This window comes from Beta vulgaris, chromosome 3 (assembly GCF_026745355.1).
Source record: "Beta vulgaris subsp. vulgaris cultivar EL10 chromosome 3, EL10.2, whole genome shotgun sequence".
Taxonomy (NCBI): domain Eukaryota; kingdom Viridiplantae; phylum Streptophyta; class Magnoliopsida; order Caryophyllales; family Amaranthaceae; genus Beta; species Beta vulgaris.
In genome coordinates this window covers 2,935,060-2,960,077 of record NC_079204.1, presented here as the reverse complement: position 1 = coordinate 2,960,077, position 25,018 = coordinate 2,935,060, and the positions used below count along the sequence as shown (strand labels likewise).

The window sequence follows — 25,018 nt, the reverse complement described above, 5'->3', positions numbered from 1 at the left end:
GAATATGTTAATAGTACTAGTTTTCAGGGTAATTTGTTCTTTATATGAAGGCAATAGATTCCCATTTGTTACATGATCGACTTCGTGCTATATACTTCTTGCGGTTTGCAATACTTGCAACTGCTTACTTTCGCATTATTCATCTATTAACTTTGACTGTATATAAACTTTCTATGATATTAAGTAAGATGCTAATGGATTCGTCCCAATATGCATTCTACAAGTACGACAGTTGATAGCCAATTACAAGTTACAAGAGTTTCTGATTTGCAGTATGGAACAAATAATTGAATTGTAGCTAAACAAGATCTTTGAAACTTGAAAGACACATGCATTATAAGTTGACATAAAAGCAATATCATCAATATTATGTATGTCATTGATCATGTTTATTTTGAGATGTGTAAAATTCATTGTTTTTGGTTTTAGTTTAACATTTGCGCATGATTCGCCGAGAAAAGAGGTCTTCTACCTAATAATCAGAAAGTTATATTTGTTCCTTGTTGATGTATGGATCAATGCTGATCATGACCCTCCTGCTGATGGGAGAAGCAGCTGATTATTTCTTACTTCGCGAGCTCAGCAGTTTGTTGTAACTAACTCCCTGTCTGCTGTAACTAACTCTAGACATATTCTAGATTCCTCTCATATAATGACAGTACTTTATAAACTGTCTCTTAGCTTATTTTCAGTAATGATGTAATCACATTTTCATTCTTCTCAGATAATAAAAACGTTTATTGTTTAGCTGGACTAGTTTAGGAACTCATTGTTAGGAAATATATCTGGTTACTTATATTCAGAATCCGCGGTAGTAAAAGCAGGATTAAATTACAGTGACAATAGAAAATGCAGCAAATTTTGCTAATTAACCAAAGTAGGCCGCCCTTTTATGGGTTGATCACCCTACAATTAGCTCGAATCTCGCCTTGTTCTCCAGTCAGAACTTGAATCTGGCTCATCTTAATCATAGCTTTAACAAAATCCGCCTGCCAAATCAAACCATTTGCTGCGTAAATTGCCGCCTGTTGTGCAGTCTTCTGGCTGTCTAGGAGCACCTGATCTGACATAAATAAACCAGCATGTTTGAGAAGATTTCCATAGTAGCTCTGGTCCATAAGAAGAGGACTTTGGTTCATGAAAACAACCAATGTTTGGTTCAGTACTCCGTGCACATCTCTAGGACATTTTAGCTTCAGAAACTGTGCATAATATGGGTTCAAATTAGGGTCCTGCATCATCTTTGTGTCAAATCTGTAAAGTCTGTCAGTGAATGAAAAACAGTGTGACCGACCAATTGTATGTGCTCCTGCATTATAGAATGTACGAAAGTTAGCTGATTAAATCTGAACTGGGACAATGGGAATATTTACTAGGCGCGATTTTATACGAAAAAAGGATCATAGACTAACCAGACAGAGCAACCATGTCAGACTGTGTTAAACCTTTCTTTGCAAAAGATTGAGTGATTTGATCAAGGTTGAAAAAAGCAGTAGGGATATCTGAAGTTTCTGATGCTCTTGAAATCCTTCCATCTCTTCTTCCTGCTGGTACATCCCAGTACAGTCCTTTTGTCTGTACATCCGCAAAGCAATAGTTATGCACAAGAATACTGATCTAGAGTTTAGACATAGTACACCCCTCTGTTTTTTAAGATATGCAACGTTTTTACTCTTACAGTTTTCATCGCACATTTTTTACCATTAATATCTTAACAATGTGTTAGCAAAAAATATGAAAAGTTGATCTTATTAAATATTCATTGACACAAATTTGAAAATGTCCTACATGATAAATGTCTTTTTTTTTTCATAAGATGCTAAAACCTGCCAAAGTGCGTAATTAACAGTAAATACTTCCTGCGTTCCATATTACTCGCTACACTTCTCAATTCATGGACTACTAGGTAATTTTTGGAGAAGAGAGAGATAAAGAGTAAAAAGAAAAGGGACCCATGTGAGAGGAGAGAGATATAGAGAGATAGAGAGAGTTTATTGCCCAAAAAAAAGTGTACCAAGTAATGTGAAACTTTCCACAATGGAAAATGTAGCGAGTATTATGAAACGGAGGAAATATAATTTAAAGAACTTAAGGTGGATCATGGATGTCTTTACAAGTACAACAGAGTCCCTTGTAGCATATGCAAGAATATCAGCACACGACACAACTCCGTTACACACTGCTTCAATTCTAGCCTTAGCATTGTCGAGCACGTTAAAACCTCGTACTGTGATTCCGTTGGGAGGACCATCCTTCTCAGCTTGATTTGTTGGGGTTGAATCTATAAGGATTGATCCATCACAACCCTGCCAAAAAAGTTCAACAACATAATACATATATGCGTATGATTTTATTCAAGAAGTTACTCTCATATGCATGAATAAACAACTTATATATGTATGTACGTATGTATGTATGTATGTTACCCTGACGAAACAATCATGGAATTGCAGCCTAGTGATGCCAGGAGCAATCCCTTGATCTTTAAGGAAGGATTTTGTAACCTCGTCTTTGATTATAGCTTCGGCGAACGGACACTTGTCACGATAGAATCCTACTTGTAGTGTTGCTTCATTGTGATAGCTTAAGAAACATACCATTATAATTACTAAAGTTAGCTTCATCATTATGAGAAAGTTAGCTCTCTGTTTTCTAATGTTTTGATGCAATAATATCTCTAGAATTGTTAACAAGTTTGTGTTTGTTGCTTAACAAATTCACAGGAATTTATAGTAGAAAAAGATATGCACAAATGGGTTAATTAAATTGGCTAATTAGACTAGCCCCCATAATTGTTTTCGACTAACTATTTTTAACGTAAATTAGTTGTCTCTAACAGTAAACAAAGTATTCTCATGCTAAAGCCAATTTATTTATTACCTATTATTATGGCTAAGGACTTTTTCTTATTTGGATTAGTCATTTGAATTAGTAAGTAGTAATGTGGCAACTATTTCTGGATTGAGTGAGTGATTAGTATTTTTTTTTTCTAAATTATTGAACCCCTTCCACCACCCCTTTTAGATTAGGAGTTTGTCTTGTAAGAAACCGTCTATTTTTAAATTAAAATTAGATATGGTAAGCCCAATATCTACTACATAATTAGCCCAATAGCGACTAGGTTAATTTCTTTCCGTGACTAATTTAATCCATTTAGTGACTAGGTCTACTTTTATATTAAAATTAGACAGCATCTTTTAATAATTTTTGTTAGATTAGTTATAGCATTAATCATCAATTACTATAAAGCAATTTCTAAATCAATATCACCTCTTTCTCAAAATAACAAGTAACACATCTAATTTGGTCCATCTCAATATAATGGGCCACTTAATAATTCCCTTATGTATAGTTTTATCACCTTTATATCTATACTAATATATTAAAAAACGTGTTTGACAATGTACAAGATTTAAACTTGTGACATCTTGCTATTATAGTACAATTAACATATCAACTAACTTTTAATCATGCTTTAGATGTTCAATTATTATATTTATACCTATTAAACGTTGAGCTTGCTTTATTATATTTTAATGCAAATGAAAAAATATATATATCAAGTTTGGAAAAAATACCACATGAGGCAATAGTAGTTTTTTTTTTTTTTTTTGATTAGGAAATTAAGTCAGCCCAATGGCTAACCCCTACAAGGCTACTAGCCTGTAGGAAACACCAACACATTGGTTGGTAAGGCATGCTATACTAAGGAAATACCCCAGCATAGTGCTGGGGGTAAGGATCGAACCCCTAACCGCAGGGACCAAAGAAGAGTGTTCTACCCACTTGAGCTAACTCCTATCCTTATGGGGCGATGGTAGTTGCCTTTACCAAAACCAGTTCTAAAAACATCTGGGTAAAACTATACTTAGAATCTACCTTTTGATAAACTTTTAACCGTTTACATGTGTTTTTTATCCATATGAATCACGAAAGCAGTACAAATTACAAAGAAGGAGAAGGGGGATTCGAACCTGTGACCAAGACATCCTTGGTTCCTTAATTTACATGGTTAGTTGTTCATTCATTAGACTTCCAAGTACTTTAGGTCCACAGTTAAATTGTAGCCCTACCATGTTTACACCTAAAAGTAATAACTCTAGTAATTAAGAAATATATACATCAAATTGCAACATATGATTGCGACTTAAGAATTTACCTGTCTTATGAGGCAAACCCACATAAGGTAAGTTTAGTTGGAAGGAGATTCCATCATTTTAGTCAGTTTGATAATCGACCTTTAATTTATGACAGAAGCTCAACGCACCTATCTTGCAATGCATTAATGACCAAGAGAAATAAGTCAATAAACCACAGATGAGGTAGGTTAAATTAATTACTTGACCTATGAAAGTGAATGAACACATTATCAGTAATTGGAGTATTTTATACATAATAACTATGGGATTATATAAATTCGTTCTTGCACTTTCAACTGATTGAAGTAGTCAGCTGCTTCAGAACTTCTCTTGGCGCTTTATGACCTTCGCCCGGAATGTGAGCAAATATATCATGTCGATTGCAGGGCGGTAATAGAAGATGCAGCTCAGATGCGGGTTTTAGGTTGTATCTGAAAACTTGTTGGGAGCCTTTTCTACTTGACTAATTATTGTTGACATGGCATATACACCTTAGTATGCAAGGGTGTTTTTTTTTGTTTGTTTTTTGATACGGAAAGAAAAACCTTAAGCTACCCTCCCTAATGGGAATGCCAACCTAAAACATCCTTACAGATAAGAAGGGAAAAATCAATACAATAAGTAGGACACCAAAACAACTGTGTATGGGACAAAAAATGAGGCAAACAAAAAATCGAAGGAGAAACAAAAAGTTATAACTGAAAACACCACTAGGGCAATACCTTGTAAACCTAACCTCTAGACCAAGTGATAAATTATACATGCACAATTTGCCCCTGAATGTATTTAGAATTCCCCCATACAATGTCCACAATAATCTCTTCACAAAGTTGCAACAGCATAAATTTTACCCTAATGATATTCTTCAGACTAGGAGTAAACAATTCCAAACAAGCGTAATCCACTCAATAGAAAGCTTCATAATTCAAAAGGTGTCATTGCTTATTACAAACTTGCACTGAAAAAAAAAGGTTTAGGAGGTAATATATTATGTACAAGCGGGTTTAGAATGCGCAAGGGATGACATCTTCTCATATACAGAAGGCATCAATTCTGATTTAAAACATCGCGACTAGAGATATGTTCCCAGTCTGCTGATGAAGAGCAGTCATTATTGTCGTACCAGCCTTCAAATATCACACTGCTCTTAACAATTGGAGCAAATGCTTGCTTATTCACCCCAACATCAAAGATATGCACATCTTCATCCTCGATCAATTCTGGATATGGCCCAAATGTGGTTTTCTTGATGTACGGTTTCTGCTGGGAACCGCCCAGTTTTATATCATTGTCCTCAACCACCACGACACTTGCTTGTCCTAGTACTGAATCATTGATCAGTGTGTTTGACTGATCCATACGACTTTGTATGATTCGGAACCTAGACATGACAGAAGCCTCCCGTTCATCAGTAACACCTAAAGAATTAGACATCTGTGAATCCTGGAAAGCTTTACCTGGGATTGAGGAACCATTATCTGGCAGATAATTTTCATCTCCTGGTAACTGTTGGTCTTCTGAATTCAGGTGTCTGAAGCTGTCATCTCGACACTTCAGCATTTGGTATCCACCAAAAACGGACCCACTCTCAAGATCATTTAATTTGGTCATAGTGCTTGAAGCATGGGACTCATTACCAGAATCATACAAACTCGCAGGACATTTGTGTTCACCAGCAAATTGTAGTGTGTCAGAGCAACCTACGCGATTCTTAAGGATTTGATACCTGGCCATAACACAGGTCTCAACATCATTGGTTGGTTTAGACCTTTCAGCTTCTGGCAAAGGGAAGCTCATTGTATGCGAATTTGGAAGATGGGATACCTCGATATTGTCATGCTGACTGGCTGTAGCAGGATTTGGACATTCACCCAGAGATGATGACTCTTTATCCTCAGTTGCTAATTCAACTACTCTATGTGAACCTATATTCTCAGTTGCTAATTTAAAGTCATTGCCAAAGGCACTTGGGCTAGAGGCAAAGAAAGACGGGAAACAGGTTTCCTTTTTGGTTAATCTTGCCTTTTCAGAATCCGAAATGTATGAGCTTTCCACCTGTGAATTTGGAACACAAAATAGTTCAATATGATTATGCTGGCCAGTTGTAGTAGGCTTTAGATATTTGCCCAGTGATGAACAATCTTTATCCTCAGTTGCTGATTCAACAGTTCCATGTAAATGCACAGAAACATTGGAGCTGGTTGGGTTATCCCCTGCAACATTCTTTCAATCACTAACAAGCAACAAATTTGAACTAGAATACCAAGCACAATTGACTCAGATAAAACCTTACCTTTTGTCCCATCATATGTCCTCTTCATCTCAGACTCCATACGAAGAAACCGAGCTTTAGCAGTCATCAGACATAGTGAAGCTTCTGCTTCAAGCCATAGGTTTTTGTACAAATGTCTCTGCTGGTCCATTTCCTCTTCTTGAAGATTCTCAGAAAGAAGCTTCTTTACAGCCTACAGCAATTGTTGTTTGTTCAAGATTAACAAATTTATAAATACCTCACTTTAAAAAGAACTCTTTGGCTCTTTATGGGTAAGCTGGCATGCGGAGTAAAAATCCTCCAGTATTTGTGCAAATAGATATAATCCATGGAATCACGATATCTATTATAACAAAAGAACTTTCACTTCACTCCAACTAGAGAAACATACCTCCGTCATATTAGCATCCCCACAAGGGTTTCTATCATCCTCAAAAGAAACATAATCGAAAGAGTCCTCTGTTGTCCTGCCAAGCTTCACAGAAGTAGCAAGCGCTTCAGCATCATTCACCTGGACCCACACTAAGCAGCATAAGTAGCTCGAATATAGAATAATGAACCCCATTGTTGAAACTCGGGGTATTAATATCTAACCAAGGGAGAAATCATAATCGGAGCAACTTAGGTGCCAAGCAGAGAGAAAGAGACACAAACTATTTCCAGAGATCAAGGCCTGCATAACTAAAACAGAATGTGAAACATCATACCATCTGAACAGCAGGAAAATCTTTCCACAGAAGATTGTCTGGTGTTGAAAGCACCGAAGTCGGAATTGTCTGTTCCGTCATCATTACCATGGATGCATTAAGATTGTTAATGATCTGCTTGATGGCTACTGATTGTTTCTCTGCAACTTCAGTTCTATTACTGAAGCAGTAGCATCGAAATATTTCCGATAGATTCATCATTGTTCTCAGCAGCACATTAGCACTAATCCTTGAATCTGAGACTTCATTGACTGACTCTAAACTAGCTTTGTTTCCGGCAAGCGGATTTGAGAGATTATTGCCAATAATTGATGGTGAACCAGAAAGACTCTCTGCAGCAACAGGACTGGCCTTGCCAATATTTTCAGAAGGTGGTGCTTCAAGTGTAATTTCTGCAGATGAAGATTCTCCTTTAAACATAAAATCTGCAGCAAGAGAATTTTTTGAGTTCAGGCAAGCTTTTGGTTTGTTTATCATATTGCATTCCGCCCCCAATGCATGAGAATTATCAGCAAACTGAAGGCCATCTGCAGTATTAAGATCAAAGCGACAGAATGTATTCACTGGACCACAATATTCGTCATCATTTGATGTGTAATCAGAAACTGCAAGCCTCTCCAAGTAAGTTGCCTCGTTCACTTTCCCAAAGGACAAATTTTTAGAATCAGAAGCCTTGAAAAGAAGGCTCTTATTCTGAAGATCCTGAGAACTCAAACTTCTGCATCTATCTATCTCTTTTACAAGAACATCAGACACCACACTTTCTGAACATTCGAAAGGAGAAAAGTTGTTAGATGATGCTCCTTTCCAGCATGGTGAATCCTCAGCAGGGTTATGGACATCAGATCCCCCAGAATATTTATCAACGGTATATACAGCTTCAGCGTGACTAGCTTCCATGTTTACACCATGTGAGCTTAAGTGATATGGTAGTTCAGGTGGAATGTTCGTTTTCTCAAAGGCATCCTTCTCATCAAACCTACAATTTGCAGTTTCTCCGATTTGGCAAGAGGATGCTGCCGTGGAGGATGGGGCAGGTCTTCGGATTCTAATGCTGGACGGACGTTTCAAACCAAGAGGCATCTGAGGCTCCATTTCATTAGAAGAGGTGTACCCTGCAGCAGTGTTACATTGGTTTGCTACATCAATGCCCACAGAGTTCAGCTTAACAGCTGATGGTGTACTTTCCACTAAAGAGCTGCTCCCACCATAAGGTAATTTGGTAATTGTCACGGGGAATGTACTGGTGGTTGATGCACAATTAAACCTATAAAAACCTGCTTGGCTGAAGTGGTCCTCAGGTAAAGAACCATTTGCCTTTTGAGAGCCACAGAAACTTGTAACTGATTCTAGGACTGGTTCCTGAAGATGAGGGATTTCTTTGGAGACAAATACAGATGCAGAAGTTCGCGTTCTTGAGCATTCAGAAGACGGCTTGCAATCTTGCTGTTCTACGCCAAGGCTGCCCAGGCTATATGCTCCACCAAAAATATCAAAGCAGCTGTCTTTAGCACTGGAAAATTGCCCATGTAAATCTAAGTCCTGAGTTACACAAGCCCCTGAATACAATAACAACCAAGATCACTGATAACCAAGCAGTCAAGGTCTCAGCATTCTATCCAAAGAACATATTTTGCTGAAAAAAATTTCAAAGGATTAATCATGGCTGACTGGTTACATTTATCTCAGGGCCAAACATACAGAAATAATAAGTCTTTGCGTATTGGATAAAGACTAAAAAAATTCATATGTATCTGAGAAAGATAATTCCCAATGATCTGATAGATACCAAGGAAACGATGTTTGCAGGGATTGGACAACATGTTCTAATGATCTCCAACAAGGGAACGAAAACCCTTGATAGTCAAACAGGACTAACTTCGTCCACCTCAGTGATCATAAGATCGATAATTTATGGAAATATCTTGAATCAGGAACATCATCATCAGCAAGCATTAATATTTAGTCCATCATAAATTCATAATCCCGTAACTCCATTAGATGGAATTAAGATATCTTGAATCAGTCCAGCAAAAATAATTTAACACATACAACAAAGCTCAAAAAGACTAAAACAGATGTCAATTGGAGGACCCATACAATATTAACCACAAAGAGAAAGAAAATAAATACTGTCAACACTAAAGAATGTCTTGGAGAAAACAATAGCTCGGATGATGTGATTTTCAGAACTATAATGCAGAAACCCTGCCAGCCACAGGATACTAGGATGTTAGCAAGATTCCTACACTGCGTCAAATGAAGTGCTATACTCTCATAAAATTGCTCGCCAATAGCACTACATATCCGACAAATTAGAAACAACTATAGAGAGGGAGAGGGAGAGGGAGAGCAAGAGGAGGAGAAGAGAAAAGTGTACAACTCAACGTCAAGTTTGGTAAGAAGTCCCATTACATAGTCGCCAAAGCATCAGAGCATAGAGCAACATTAACATAATATTAGATGACATATAAGTCTTAAGCAACCAAAGAGGTATTGAATCCTATCCAATCATGTCAGCTGAAACACTGAAGGCCACATACCCACGGAGTGCCCAGTAGATGTTCATAATTATGAACTTTCAATTCTTTATTTATTCGATCAACTGTGCAAACAACAATCAATAAAACACAAGACACACAATACAAACCAATGAAAGTGGAACCCCACTCTATGTGGCATTAAAGAGAATACCAGAGCAGAATATCACGGCATGAAGGAATACTCAGCAAACAAGAATATATAAAGTTGAAGGGAGTGAAATACCTTGTTTTAGATGACTCTTGTTGCTTACATCACCAAAAAGATGATTTTTGTTGGTCCCATCAACAAAAGGATAAGTATTGATGTCAACAAAAGGTCGACTCTGACTGCTCCCATCAACAAAAAGAGAACTCCTGTTGTTAGATAAATTTGAGGTGTTCAAGTCCTTGGAAACAAACCCCTGACCGTAGTCCATCCAATTGCCATGTTCTCTATCATTCAACCCACTCCAAACAAAACCCCACTTCGATTTATAACCACTGTCACTAGACATATGCTGCGGGTGATCAACTTGAGCAGATCCAGGTCCACTCAAATGGGCAGACCCAGAGTATGACAGCAAGTCATAACCTGACCCATTACCAGCCCCCAATCCCGAGTATCCATCTTTCTGGGGTGGAGGGGAAACATATGGAGGATAATAAGCTTTTCCTGCCTCATCAGTATTCGAGGCCATCCTGCTTGGGAATGGATCATACGAAAAAGGATCATATCCAGACCCAACCTTAGTGCTACCATAGTAAACGCTAGGAGGCGAAGTGTTTGATTGGGAATCCCCGTACCCATACATACTAGGGGAAGGTTTGCAATTGGTAAGAGTAACTACTGACTCAGTTGCTGCGCAGTTGGGTTTAGAAGTAGATGAAGAGGAAGAGTTCCAAAAGTGGCCAGGGGTGGGGTCAAAACAAGCACCATACACAGGCACATCAGAAAAATTCATTGATGGGTTCGTCGAATTCGGCTTCGGAAGGGATTTTTCAACCTTAAAGGGTGGAGCTAAAGGTGATAAATTGGATGATGATAATGACCCTCCAACCCTATATGATCCTGACCCAGAAGAAGTCATCATTTCTTATTAATCCTTCAAAATCCCACACTTTTTCTTAGTCTTCCAGCATATATTCCTTCAGCTAATCAAATTCCCAGAAAAATAAAATAAAATAACCCAGAATTAGGCAATTGAAAATCAGGAAACAAGAACAAACAGTATCTAGTCCTAAATTACTACACCCAAAATCTTTATAGAAAAACTATTAAACATGGGCAATTTTTCATTAAAAAAAAAAAGCACGAACATAATTTACTATAAGACTGATAAATTTGAGGACATTCCCAGAAAATCCATCATCTAATTTATCTAATCATCAACCCCCTTTCCTCTATTAATTAGGGTTTACCTGATAATTAATTATGTTACCTAAAAATTGAAATTGAAAAAAAAAAACCATATGATTTCATAAGCATTACATATGAGTATTAGAAGATATCAAAACAGTAAATTTACATAGTGAATATTATTATTAATAATAAAATAGTCGAAGTGTAAAAAATTCTCTCTTTTCTAATGAAAAAACACAGGAAAAACTGCAAATTTTCACATAATCTAATAAATTCATATCGAAATTAGAAATTGGGGTTACCTGAAGATGATCGTCGAACACAAAAGCATAAATTTGATGCTCTCTCTCTCTCCTATTTTTCGCCCTCTCTCAACCCAGTCACACTGTTTTGGCAATTGCTATGTTTGTTTGGGTTTAATTTAATCGAAGATGAATTTTTTTTTTCTGTTGTGTCACGCCAGAGTCTAAGGGACCTCTTTTGGTCATTTCACCCACGTGTTAACTGTTTGCTTCTATTTTGGTATCCCCTAATTCATTTATTAGCTTGTTCTACTTTTTCTGATTTTTTTTTAACTTGGAAACATGAGATACACACACTATTTGAGTATTGACTATATGTGTCTCTATATAATGGGATGGTAAAATAAAGGCTCCTGGTGGACCGGTACTGAGGTACATCTCGTAGATTAATCCAGCCTGGAAAAAAATGAATACACTAACGGCTCGTTTGGTAGTTGGTCATAAATGGTGGTAATGAGAATGAATTTGTGTGTAAATTTGTGAAAAATATCATTGTCCATTCCCATGGTAATGTTAATTTATCCTAAAGTGTCCACTTTCCTTCTTGAATTTTCATTCCCATCCAATACCACCTTGTAGGGTGGTAATGAGTGGTAATGAAAATTGGTTCCCCTTGGAGACAAAAACACAAGTTTAGGGGTGAGATTGCTTGCCCATGGAGAAAAAATGTCTCCCCATGGAGATTTTAAGGGTCTTTTCCTAATAAAATTACACTTAAAATTTATTCCCATTACCACAATTTATTAACGACTACCAAACGGGCCGTAAATACAATTTGATTTAGTGGTTAAAACTTTAGTATATGAACTTGAGGTTTTGGGATCAACATATACTCCCTCCGTCCCATAATATAGTGCTTGTTTCTTTTTTCACGGTCTCCAAAACGTAACTTTGACCTTTAATATCTTCAATTCCTTATTGATAAAAAATATAAAAAGTTGATATTATGAAACTACACATTGAGACAAATCTAACAAGATCCTACATGAATATGTTTTTTTATATATACAAATGAGAATATTCGGTCAAAGATTTAAAAATTTGACCACCAAAAATGAAATAGGCACTATATTATGGGACGGAGGGAGTACTATGCAATTTCTTATTTACCAATTTAAGTTTGGTCTAGTCGTAAGGAAATAACCTTCCAACTTCAAGATTAGGAGTTCGATCCCTACTAGGGGAACTTTGGGAGAGGGTTTCCCCTTACCATCCCCCAATTTCAAAGTGTATGCCCGCAAATCCAGGTCGGGTTAACTTGCGAGAGGTTTTAGTCTGATATAACCCTTCATCTTACTATAGGGTTCCCAATGGGGAAAAAAATACACATAACTACACAAGAGGTTGGTAGTAGAGGTCATTATGGGTCAGGATGAATGTATAGCTAAAAAGTAAGCCGTTTTCGACCAAAGTCTTTGGCCAAGCTTGTAATCGAGCAATGTTTTGTGCCGAAACCCGCTAATTTAGGTCAAAAAAGACCTTTTTTTCGAGTCATTTTTAGTTAGGACGAATTTTAGCTACACTTTCAGTTTTGGGATTTCCAAAATCTTGAGGTGATCGTGTGTCCAAAGTCCGCTATTTCGTGCCAACATTGCCGGGTTTTTCGGGCCAAAAAAATCGGGTCGGGCCGGACCGGGCCAAAATCCCTTTTTTGCCAAAGATTGGGTGAAACTTGAAATTTGGGCAAAAAAAATCTGCATGATCTCGTGTATTTCAGGTGAGGCCAATGTTGTTTAACTCTAGTTTGTAGTCTAATTAATCACCTATAAAATTGTGTACATTTCTGCTCCAAAACATATTACATGTTTAAAGAGCATGGTTAAACATTGCCCTGATTACTCTAAGTAGTATTGTTGAATTATTTTCGAGCTTGGTGCTGAAAATAAGTTGAAGAAATTGCGTGGATGTATGAATAAAAATTATATAATTTTAAGAGGGGTATGACAAGCCATTCAGAAGATTCTCATGTGTGGATGTATGAATACTGAAGTCGAATCAGCTAGGTAACTTTCAGTTAATAACGTGAATTCATGAATACTAACATTGGTTCGCAACTTTAGGTCACGGTTATAATACTAATTGTACAAATCCAAAGAGAGGTGGTTGAAAAAAATGAACCGTAATGTTGGAACAAGAGTTGGTCGCAAGCCTATCCAGACTGAATCCCATGTTCGAGCTTTACCTTTAGTCCTTTAGTACAACAAGAGTTTGACGTTTTATTCAAAGTTGTAGCTACATTGATCTTCAAAAGGTGTGAACTCTGATTCATTTCGTATATTATGATTTAAATTCTTATATCATATGATTGTTAAATCTACCAAGCTAAGCTTGGTCTAGTGCTAAGGTACAAACCTTCCAACTTCAAAGTTGGGGGTTCAATCCGCATTAGAGGCACTTTCAATGAAACCTTTGTTGAGAGTGTAATCCACATGTGTCCCACATTGGAAGAATTGAAAGTATACGACTAATATATAAGCTAATGGGTTACTCCACCTATCACCATATGGTTTTAGGATGGAACCCCATTGGGCTTGTGTGTGGTCATACTCTTCTCTTGTGTGGGCTTGTGCTGAGCCCACCGAGATTTGTCATGGTATCAGAGCAGACGATCCCGACCCAGGGTATGTGGCCCATTGAATGCAAGATGGAAGGTTTGATCTATTTGGAGCACGTGTTCCAACATAATTGTGTCCCAAGTAGGGGCGCCCCAAGTAGGGGCGCCCCAAGTAGGGGCTTGTTGTTGACCTCATGTTGGAATCCCAAGTAGGGCCAACGAGGTGTATGCAACCTATCCAATTGCAAGTTTAAGTGAGGGGGAGTGTTGAGAGTGTAATCCACATGTGTCCCACATTGGAATAATTATTGAAAGTATATGACTAATATATAAGTTAATGGATTACTCCACCTATCACCATATGGTTTTAGGATGGAACCCCATTGGGCTTGTGTGTGATCATACTCTTCTCTTGTGTGGGCTTGTGCTAAGCCCATCGAAAGATTTGTCAACCTTACCATCTCCCCACTCTCAAAGTGTTTTGTCACCTAAACCCAGATTGAGTTAATTTCCCTTCATCTTATCATATTGTTCTAAAAATATATATATGTAATTGTTAAATCTTAAAACTAAATAAATGAAAAGGTAGGGTTGTGTTTTAGCCAATTTTATTAGTTCCATTGTGGTTGGTGAAATTATTAATATGAAAGAAATATCAATTATGCTAATCGCTAATAATGTCATCAAAGTATTCAATTATGAGGATTTAGGAGATGAATCTATGTAGGTCTTCAGACTTCAAGCAGCAGTATATGCACGAGATGATTGACTGACTACTACTAGCTAGTCTACTACTAGTGCATCTGCATCTGTTGAAGATTTCGGAGCAAATGCATATGAGCACACAGATGATAATGATCTGATAAGCCGATTATGGGGACAATAGCAAACAACGCTTGGGTCTGCCTTGTCAATTGTCGTCCCCGATAAGCGTTAGATGTCATGCAACATTAATGTAGAGCTATAGTTGATGTCTTGCCACAACTTAATTATGTCACATGGAAGCTTTCTTACCACTCATTGTAGCAAAACTGAAAAGCCCAATGAAAATAACGTATTTATTATTTAAATACACAAGAGTACAAGACTCCATTTAAAGTCGAAATATCAAGAATCGTTGAATCTAATAGTATGGCTTCTCATGATTCTATCTCCTAGTTATATGTGATACCAAGGTTCAAATTTTGGTGGAAGCAAATTTCAATGTTGGAGAGAGAGGGTTGGGGCTTGTTTGGCCTTGATGGCAGCCAGAAGAAATTCTTCTTAACATGGATTTTCGAGGAAGGAGTAGGACTCTTAAAAAAAAAGTAAAGGCGAAATGATATAAATATAAATTTTAAAAGAAATTTAAGATGATAAATGACAAATTTAAATTAATTTATTTTCAATACGTTGACTTCTATCTCGCTCGCCTGTTAGGTTGACCCGCTATATTGTGTCAATGTATCCCAACTCATTAACAAGTTTCGTGTACAGTGTACTATAGGTGGACATGAATTCACGTATAAGGAGAAAGCTTCATTTACCTGGTGGATAATTTATCTTACCACGACCCCGAAAGGAGTCCCAAAAAAATATTGCATATGAATTAGAGATAGATTGATAATTGAAAATCTATTTTAGTGTATTACATTCTATTAAATATTAATGTGTATCTCTAATGTAGAGATGACCATTGGTGTGGATTGGACCGGCTGGTCCGCAGACTCCGGCGAGCCGGACTGAGATTTTTACGACACAAGATCAGATCGTCAAATTTATAATTTGGGCAGGTTGGTCCATAGGGTGAAAAATCTTGGCCCACACCGGCCTGTTACCAATTTTCACTATTCGATAATCGGTGCTCGTGATTGTGGCCCTGTCCTAGCAAGCTCGACCTGGCTGGCGGGCCGGCATAAGAATATTTTTTCAAAATTATTTAATCATTGGAATCATTCATTATTGTTACATAAAACCTTTAAAACTAATGAAAATTATACAGTTACTAATATTAATGAATAATTTCATTATTTTTGAATTTGATTGAATTATAATATATACAATTTGATTAAAATATATATAATTTGAATAAAATATACACAATTTGGTAGAGAAATTACTTAGGTTGGGTTGATACGGTTCATGGATCGGGTTGCACCGGTTTCACAAACCGAGTTGAGCGATATTAGTAGCGGGGTTTTGCGGGTTGAGCTCGAAAAAATTGGCCAACAGCTCACCCACTAATTTCACAGTTTGAGGCGAGCTGGATCAGGCTTTTCGTGGGCTCGATCCACACAACCTAAAAAAATTAACCGGACTAGATGGGTTGAATTGACCAGCACTATTGACCATCTCTACTCTAATAAGTAGATTATCCATTAGATATATAAAATTATTATCCCGTCTACTTGAAAGTGGTAGAGGGCGAAGTGGATTATGCTATTGTATATTTATGTGATGCACGAGCTCAACTTATAAGCATAAAAAAATTTATCTAATTATTTTTAGCTGTCACATTAACACTCGTATAGTTATCTAATTCTTTTATATCATCTAACTTAATTGGTAAACTCTTATAAAAATATACCCGACACGACGACACTTGAAATTAAATCTAGTTTACATCACTCTATAATCAGTCATTTACACACACAATTCTCCCAATGAACCAACTTGTCAAAGTGAAATACTAGAAACCTGAATACAAAAAGGAGTAAAAAAAAAAAACAGTAAGTAAAACTAGCATGAAAAACAGAAAACCATCACATCAACAAATTTTATATTTCATTCCATCCAAAAAAGGATTGGATCAAGTGCTACAATTATTGTATCACAAACCAATGAATGAATATATATTATATGAAAAAAGAAACAAAAATCAAAAAATTCAAAACCTTGAATGATCAAACCATTCTTCAAGAAATTATTAATCTTCTTGTTTAAAAATAAACAATGAAAGAAGGAGAACCTTCAGAAATAGGAGACCAAACACTAGTAGAAGACGAAGATGAAGATGAAGATGAAGATGATGATGAAGGTAACAATCTCCTTGTAGCAACCAACTCAAGCCTCATTCTTGTAAGAACAGCCTTGTATTGTTCCAACAACTCAACTACAACACCCAACTTCATCATCTTTACTTTGAAATTTATCTCCTGTTCTATTTTCTCTCTCCTCTAAGCAATAAGCAATAGCTAAGTTCTAGCCTATTCAATGTGTGTTTGGTTGTGGAGCAGTTTGTGGGGCTTTAGTTTTTTGTGGCGCAATGTCATACTCATACACCAAGTATATGGATTTATATAGACTATAGTCTATGTACGACCTTTCATTGTCAAACATATAATAATTTTTATTTTGTATACATTGTTGACACGCATAATAAGCTCATGTAGAGGTGATCATTTTGGCCCGGCCCGGCCCGTTTTTGGGCAGAATTTTTCGGCTCTGGCGGGCCGGGGCCCCTTTTTTTTTTGTTTTTTGGTTTGGGCAAGCTAAAAACGACTTTTTAGTCTATTTTTTGGCCCGGCCCGTTTTGGCCCGCAAAAGCCCGCTAAGCCCGGCCCGAAATAGCGGGCTTTGGACACAAAAATTCGGCCCGAATTTTGGCCCGGCCCGGCCAATGGGCAAATTTTTTTGGCCGCGGCCCGGCCCGGCCCATGATCACCTCTAAGCTCATGTAAAAGTTATTGTTTGCAGTGGCGAATCTAAAATTTTCATATAGGATGGGCCGAATTTATTACTCCCTCCGTCCCAATTTATTTGCTACAAGCACTTTTTCACAAAGACCAAGGAGGGAGTGGGGACCATTGACATAAATGGAATTAACAAAAAAGCAAATAGGTAAATTGTGGGACCTATGATTATTATATGGAAACATTTACAAAATTAAGGAGGGAGTGATGACAAATTTGTAAATAAAGTGTGGGACCTATGTACTATATATGGAAATATTTGCAAATGTAGCAAATAAATTGAGACACCCCTAAATGGCAAAATGTAGCAAATAAATTGGGACGGAGGGAGTAATTAATTTCTTTGAAAATCAAACGTGTTCCACCATACCTATTTCCACTACCATCTCAGATAGATTATTTATAATTATTTTGGATCATGAGATGGGCCGAGACCCGGGTAGGCCACTTCCTAGATCCACCCCTGATTATTTGCGATTTCTTTCATTGTTAGTATTGGAAAATTTGCTTATGTAACTTTGTGATCTGAGATTATATCTTGAGTGTTCAGGGAGAAGTCAAGCTTGATGCTGGAGAAGGTTCGATTTAACAAATAATTCTAAATATAATTGTGAAGAAGGGTTAGTTACCAATAACATAAGATATAATTATAGAACATTATTATATTGTTTTTTTAAAGTTGTGTTGGGGTGTGTAGGGGTCATGATCCTATTAGGTTCTAATATGACTTCGTTCGTGCGAGTGTTATAAATCATATATCGTACAATCAAATTTTCTTATTAATAATTTAACATTTTTAAAAGTAGTATTTATTTATTCTTCTAGTTTTCATTATTTTTATTATTAATAATTTTCTATTCTCTTTCTTTTTGAGAGTTTTCTATCCAATTTCTGGGTTATTTCTCCTCTTTTATGGGAGTTTTGAATTTAGTTTTATTCTCTTCCTACATAGAAGTTTAAAAATTGTTATAAAAAATTATTCATATTGGTTGAAGTCCAAGACCATCAACATCGAAGTATTGGAAATTTGGATGTGGTTAACATAGCTAAATCAATAATTTCTTCCCTGAACTATGTCAGAATGATAGATTTTCCTACTAATAGCTGCGTGATTCAACAAATACAAGGGGTTACATTGCACTGCTCGATTTGTTTCATTGTATACGTTGTTTCTTCGAAGACCAATTTGATTTGAAAAAATTTGTCCCTTTTTAACGCATTTCTCCCATAGAATATGGAATTTTTTATTGTTTGATTATATCTTATTTTTCTTTATTAGATGACGTTTGACCTTCAATCAATGAAATTTCTTACTCTCTTATTAAAAAAATAAACGGTTTTTTCACCATATACCCCTGACAATTATTTTTTTTGCGCCGTATATCCTTTCAACTTTCCAAATTCATCATATACCCCTCACATTTCGAAAAATACATCAATTTACCCTTTTGACTAATGGTGTTAGACTTCCGTTAGTCATTAACCCCTAATCTCCCCTTAAATCCTAATTAATTAACCTAAATTAAACTCTAACCCTAACCCCCACTGCCACATCACCCTACCCCTTACCCCCACTGCCACATCACCCCATCACCTTACCCCCACTGCCACATCACCCCCTCACCTTACCCCCACTGCCACATCACCCCCTCACCACCACCCCTTCACCACTCCCCAGTAACCCCTTCCCCATTCCCCTGCAACCCCCCCTCCACCGTCCCCGCAGCCCCCTTCCTTTTCTCTCGTCGTCGCGCATCACCCCCTCCCCTTCCCTTGTCGTCGCGCACCCCCTCTCCCTTTCCCCGTCGTCGCAGCCCCCCTCCCCCTTCCCCAGTCGTCGCGCATCCCCCATCCCCTTCCCCCCTATCGCAAAACCCGCAGCATCTCAAAACCCGCAGCATCGCAATCCGGCTGGGTTGGGGTGCGTGGGAGTGCCGGCTGAAATTGGGATAAGGAGAGGGGGAGATGCTTTGCGGGTGGCGGAAGGGGGGAGGGGGAGATGTGTTGCGGGTGGCGGAAGGGGGGAGGGGGAGTTGCGAGGAAAGGGGAGGGGTGGGTGAGCTGTGGGTTGAGGCTGTGCGAAAATCTGGTCAGGTGGTCAGTGGGTCAGGTGGTGGGTGCGAAAATTCGGTCAGGTGGTGGTGGGTAAGGTGGTGGTGCTGATTAGGGTTAGGGTGGATTAGGGGGTGGGTGGGCTTTGGGTTGGGGCTGGGGATGGGGATGGGATAGTGGGCTGGGGGTGGGTAGGGGCTAATGGGCTTTTAGGGTTAGGATTTTTGATTAGTTAGGTTTAGGATAATTAATTAGGATTTAAGGAGAGATTAGGGATTAATGAATAACGGAAGTCTAACACCGTTAGTCAAAAGGGTAAGTTGATGTTTTTTTCGAAATGTGAGGGGTATATGATGAATTTGGAAAGTTGAAAGGGTATACGGTGCAAAAAAATAATTTGTCAGGGATATATGGTGAAAAAACCGAAAAATAAATTCATTTTCAAATGAATAGAGTTGACTTTTTATGCCACTTCTTATCTATCAAAAATTATTCTTATTGATTACTCACCCTCATTGCAAGTATTTAAATAATTTACTCTCAATTACTACATTTAATAAGAACATTTATCTGACAAGGACTTATAGGTCATTTTATGAACCTTTTACTAGTAATATGGAGTATGTGCAATATTTGATGACGACACTTAGTTAGATTATATATTCATTAATATGAAATGATAATTAAGTAGATTATCATACTCCAAGATAGACACCTTTTTTAAATGCATAATCATGTCGTTGATGGATTAATATGAAGCCAAATGTGATTGACTTTGGAAAATTTTGCCGTCGACACGGTTGATACGTCATAAGATGTAGGGATTTAAAAGGATAAAAACATCATTGACTATGTCTATTAATTCGTAAAGAGTCGGTCGAAAGTTATGAGTTACTTACGCAGTTACGACTTACGCGTTACTTGTCATTGTCAAATTTTTCACGTTTTCCTTTCACAAAAGTCTGAGCTTATTATGATGATCTTATCTTTCGTCCATGATACATTGGTACTTATCTAATATCTTTACACACTTCACACTTGTAAAAACGTCAAATTCTTACATCTGTGCACCATTTGATTTTGGATTTTATGTGAGTCATGAATGCTACTAGACTCACTGGTTATCGCTTTAATTAGTTAAATTCCTCTATGTACGCAATACATGCGAAAAAAATAAAGATCAATTGCATAATAATATATGAAATTTTTTTTGTAAAATTTATTATATACATTTCTTCTGTTTTTTGAAAATAAGTAATCAAGGATGATGTAAATATTTTGTTAATTGAGGGTGTAATGGTAAAAGATGGTGAATTTGCATTTTATTACTGAAGAGTATAAAAGGATTTACCATATTCGATGTCCCCCTCCTCTTCCCTTATATAATAAAGATTATTACTTTCCGGGTTCTTATTTCGTGGTTCACTTGTTTCACATTGTCAATAAACAACTTCAGCTATAAATAATTTTAGAATTAATAAATTTAAATTATAAAAAGTTAATATTACAAAAACGTACATTAAGACATATTCGATTATATTTTGATAATATTTATTTCATATTATAGAAAAATAAGATCAAAATGAATTATGTGAATAGTGAAGAGTCAAAATAGAAAAACTAATAATTAGATAAGAACGGAATGAGTATAGTACTACCGCATTGAAATATGATATTTTAATTAGATAACAGGGTGTGCATTTCTTATGTGAACTATGGAGTATACTGTTTATTCCATCTACTATGAAGTTGGCAAATGTGTTGATCTAGTGGTGAGGCTATGTTCGGGCCGAACAGAGCCACGACCCCTAGCTACATGCCTCAACATAGCTTTCACATTCGCCAATCTATGAAATAAGAGTTCAATTCCCGGAAGAAAATTAATGGTTCTATCTTGTTTTATTGGTAAACTGACACCCTCCACAACCATACCATATTTAAGATTCTTTGTTAAATTGGCCCGCTCCACAACCAAGCCTAACTTCGCCCTTATCTTTATCTCTTAGGAGGTTCATGCCATATATAAGAACACTCGAATTAGATGCTTGGCTTCATTGAAAGGTCTAGGTGTATTTGAATTAGGGCGCTCAAATCGGACTAGATTTGAATTTTCATTAAGTTCAAATTAAATTAAATAAGCAATGCCCTTTTGTTTCCTACGTCTTTTTTTAGTTGTTACGTTTTTTCATTTTCGAAATGTCTCAATTTACTTGATACATTTGCTAAATATTTCTTTTTTTAGTATGTGATACCCACATATTATTTACCTTTATACCATTATTTTTGTCTTCATTACACAAAAAGACAACTACTTTATGTTTTGTTGCTCTACTTTTCAATGATTCTCACATGGCTACATGTTTCCTTGGCAATTGTGCAAAAGTTGATGACTAAATTATTTCAAGAACTTTCAGATGGAACACACATAAATATAAGAGGAATTTCAGAGAGAGAACGAAGAATGGAGCAGGAGGATCTAAATCCTTTTTACTGATTTCTCTCAGTGGAAGAAAGAGGAATTACAGCCTAGATATAAATGCCACTAAGTGACAAAAGTACTCAACAAAATATCTTATTATATGACAGCTCACATAGGTGACTAGGCAAAACAAGTAAATAAAATAGAAATGTTATTTATCTCTTAATACCCCCCCCCCTCAAGCTGGAGAGAGTGAGCTTGGAGAGGCTCCCAGCTTTTGAACATGAGCTTGATGCAGTTTGAATGGAAGAACCTTGGTAAGAATGTCAACCACTTAAGTTTGAGAAGAGACATGTTCAGTCGTGATTGTGCCAACCTTGAGCTGATCCTTTACATAGTGGCAATCAATTTCTACATGTTTGGTTTTTTCATGTAGAACTGGATTTGCAGCAATAGTCAGGGCAACCTTGTTGTCACATTTGAGGAGTGTGGGCCGGGAGGAAGCTTGGTGAGATCAAGGTCTTTGAGAAGAGAGGACCATCCAAGTGACTTCACATGTAGTGAGAGTCATGACTCTATACTCTGCTTCAGTAGAGGATCTTGCAATAACATGTTGTTTTTTTTGTCTTCCATGAGATGGGAGAGGTACTCAGAAATATACAATAACCGGTGGTAGACCTTCTAGAGACAAGGCAGGTAGCCCAATCACTGTCACATTAGGCAGTACGTGAGTTGGGCAGCTGAGGTGCTAGTTAGCAAGATGCCTTGAGAGATTGTACCAGTGAGGTATCTAAGGAGTCGTTTGGCATCTTGAAGGTGACTGGTAGTGGGTTGATGCATGTACTGAAAGAGAATTCGTATTGTGAACGATATGTCTGGTCTTGTGATTGTAAGATAGATCAACCTCCCAAGGAGTCTTTGATAGACAGAAGGATCAGGGAGAAGGTCACCTTTGTCAGGGGTGAGCTTGAGGTCGGTATCCATAGGAAGTTGCAAAGGCTTCACATGGAGCATGTTGTATTTAGTGAGGATATCAGTAATGTATTTTTTCTGAGATAAAAAAAATACCATTAACAGATCGATCTATCTCCAGTTCAAGTAAGTATGAGGGCCCCTAGATCATTCATATGGAAGACTTGAGCTAGCATGTGTTTAAGCTTATCAATGTGAGGCATGTTGTTACCACAAATTAGTAGGTCATCAACATAAATTAAGGCTACAGTTATGGTGGTGGAGAGTGCTTAAGAAACAAACTGTAGTCAGATTTGGATTGAATGAAGCCCATGTGTAAAAGAGTGGAAGAGAAAGGATAATCTCTGATTTCAGGTGATGTTGCGTGGCTCTGATACCATGATGACTAAATTATTTCAAGAACTTTCAGATGCAACGCACAAAAATATAAGAGGAATTTGAGAAAGAGGAAGAATGGAGCAGGAGGATCTCAGTCCTTTATACTGGTTTCTCCCAATGGAAGAGAGGAATTACAGCCTAGATATAGATGCCACTAAGTGACAAAAGCACTCAAAAAAATATCTTATTACATGACCGCTCACATAGGTGACTAGGCAAAACAAGTAAATAAAATAGAAATGATATTTATCTCTGAATAAAAGTAAATGTAAAAACTAAAAAAAGATGAAGGAATAGTCCATTAAGCAGTTCACATGCTTCTGCTTGTTTCGGAGAAGACGCGTGTAGATCCCCACTGTCCTCTATTTGATATCTATTTTCATATCTTAGGACTCAGCTATTAACTATTGGTTGCTGGCTGCTGGTTGCTGACTGTTGTTCCGTTTCTCATCTTCTGATCCGCGCTAAAGTCTTTGCAAGCCTTATGAGTTATGACGCTATTGTTCATGGTGCTGAGAAGTGAGAATCAATAATGATGATGAACTCAGCTTACCTTAGCAAGTGCTTGTCGCCCACCAGATTAAGGCTCTGTTTGGTAGGACGTAAAACATTTTCAGTGTAAAATGATTTGCATGGAAAACAATTTACAATGGAAAACACAATTCCAAAATTATCTTTTCATTGTTTGGTTTGATGTAAGAGAAATGATGAAATGAAAGGAAAATGAAAGGGAAAGTAAGGAGGTAGTGAGAGAAGTGTACAAGAGAGATAAGGAAAATAGTTTTCCCTTCATTTTGAAAGGAAAATGGTTTTCCATTATTGGGAGAGTAATTTTACCCCAAGGAAAAATGGATTTACACTCTTTTGCCAACCAAACAATGTAAAACTAAAAATAAAGGAAAACAGTTTTCCGGAAAAACGTTTTACACCCTACCAAATGGAGCCTAAATATCAATAACTTTATTCAATAGCATTTAGAGAATTTAGATTAAGAAATGTATGACAAGTACTCAATCTATGCGATGCATATTTGGGGGGAAAAACTGATAATTTAACCCCATAAAATCCAAATTTTCAGATTTAGATAAGAAGAAGAACTTGGCTTGTTGGTTATTAAGTTATAATATACAGCTGTCAGATCTATTGAGGTATGGGGTTCATATTTCATAACCTCATGCCTAGTACCACATCAGGCTTTCCTCCCTTTTAATAAATTTTTCTTCCCTCTACAAAATTAAAGCAATTATCATTTTCTTAATTGAAATTGTATTTATTATAACTCACACTTAATTATATGTTAGTCATTTTATCTTGATTTAATATGGAACAATTATTTTCAACTCACATGTGTGTGTTATACTCTTATGACTCCCACTCACATATGAGCTACTTGACCACATAAAAGGTTGGTGTCTTAAAACCAATTGGTAATAGGTATAGTAATTCAATATCTCATTAATCTACTCCATTCATCTTTTTAATTGCTATATCGTGTTTTGCACAAGATTTTAGATCATTTCAAGCTTTTTGAGGGGTACTTTACCCATTTAATATAATAATATAAGAGGGAAAGTGGACAACTAGTATTTTTGGGAAGAAAAAGTGAAACATCATAAAAATATTTATTATTTTTAGTAGAGCAAAGTTTAAACAATGTAACAATTTAAAAT

General features: G+C 36.8%; 2 protein-coding genes across 3 annotated transcripts; both read right to left on the bottom strand.

Annotated features, from left to right (window-relative positions):
- Positions 1 to 890: 890 nt before the first annotated feature.
- Positions 891 to 2,600, bottom strand: LOC104888139 (peroxidase 5). The gene is made up of 4 exons (XM_010673013.3): positions 2,427 to 2,600; positions 2,115 to 2,306; positions 1,413 to 1,575; positions 891 to 1,309 (listed from the first exon to the last, which is right to left on the bottom strand). The coding sequence occupies exons 1-4, from the start codon at positions 2,598 to 2,600 to the stop codon at positions 891 to 893; spliced, it is 948 nt and encodes a 315-aa protein (XP_010671315.2).
- A 2,439-nt stretch (positions 2,601 to 5,039) lies between these two features.
- On the bottom strand, positions 5,040 to 17,116 carry LOC104888136 (hypothetical protein). Of its 2 annotated transcripts, none has more exons than XM_057393479.1 (6): positions 16,804 to 17,116; positions 9,885 to 10,792; positions 7,119 to 8,677; positions 6,803 to 6,922; positions 6,433 to 6,604; positions 5,040 to 6,352 (listed from the first exon to the last, which is right to left on the bottom strand). In XM_057393479.1, exons 2-6 carry the CDS (start codon positions 10,729 to 10,731, stop codon positions 5,187 to 5,189), a joined length of 3,864 nt encoding a protein of 1,287 aa, XP_057249462.1. In that variant the 5' UTR covers positions 10,732 to 10,792; positions 16,804 to 17,116; the 3' UTR covers positions 5,040 to 5,186. The 2 variants fall into 2 exon arrangements, with proteins under 2 accessions (XP_057249462.1, XP_010671313.2); XM_010673011.4 differs by lacking the exon at positions 16,804 to 17,116 and adding an exon at positions 11,303 to 11,464.
- Positions 17,117 to 25,018: the final 7,902 nt, after the last annotated feature.

What these genes read in the sequence shown, in the direction of transcription:
- LOC104888139 (XM_010673013.3), bottom strand. Translation starts at nt 2,600, where the DNA reads ATGGTATGTTTCTTAAGCTATCACAATGAAGCAACACTACAAGTAGGA. An exon ending in TCCATGATTGTTTCGTCAGG is followed by an intron (nt 2,307 to 2,426) that starts GTAACATACATA and finishes CTTTTTTGGCAG; the next exon opens with GGTTGTGATGGATCAATCCT. An exon ending in TGACATGGTTGCTCTGTCTG is followed by an intron (nt 1,310 to 1,412) that starts GTTAGTCTATGA and finishes TCTATAATGCAG; the next exon opens with GAGCACATACAATTGGTCGG.
- LOC104888136 (XM_057393479.1), bottom strand. Translation starts at nt 10,731, where the DNA reads ATGATGACTTCTTCTGGGTCAGGATCATATAGGGTTGGAGGGTCATTA. An exon ending in CAAGAGTCATCTAAAACAAG is followed by an intron (nt 8,678 to 9,884) that starts GTATTTCACTCC and finishes TATTGTATTCAG; the next exon opens with GGGCTTGTGTAACTCAGGAC. An exon ending in ATTTTCCTGCTGTTCAGATG is followed by an intron (nt 6,923 to 7,118) that starts GTATGATGTTTC and finishes GTGTGGGTCCAG; the next exon opens with GTGAATGATGCTGAAGCGCT.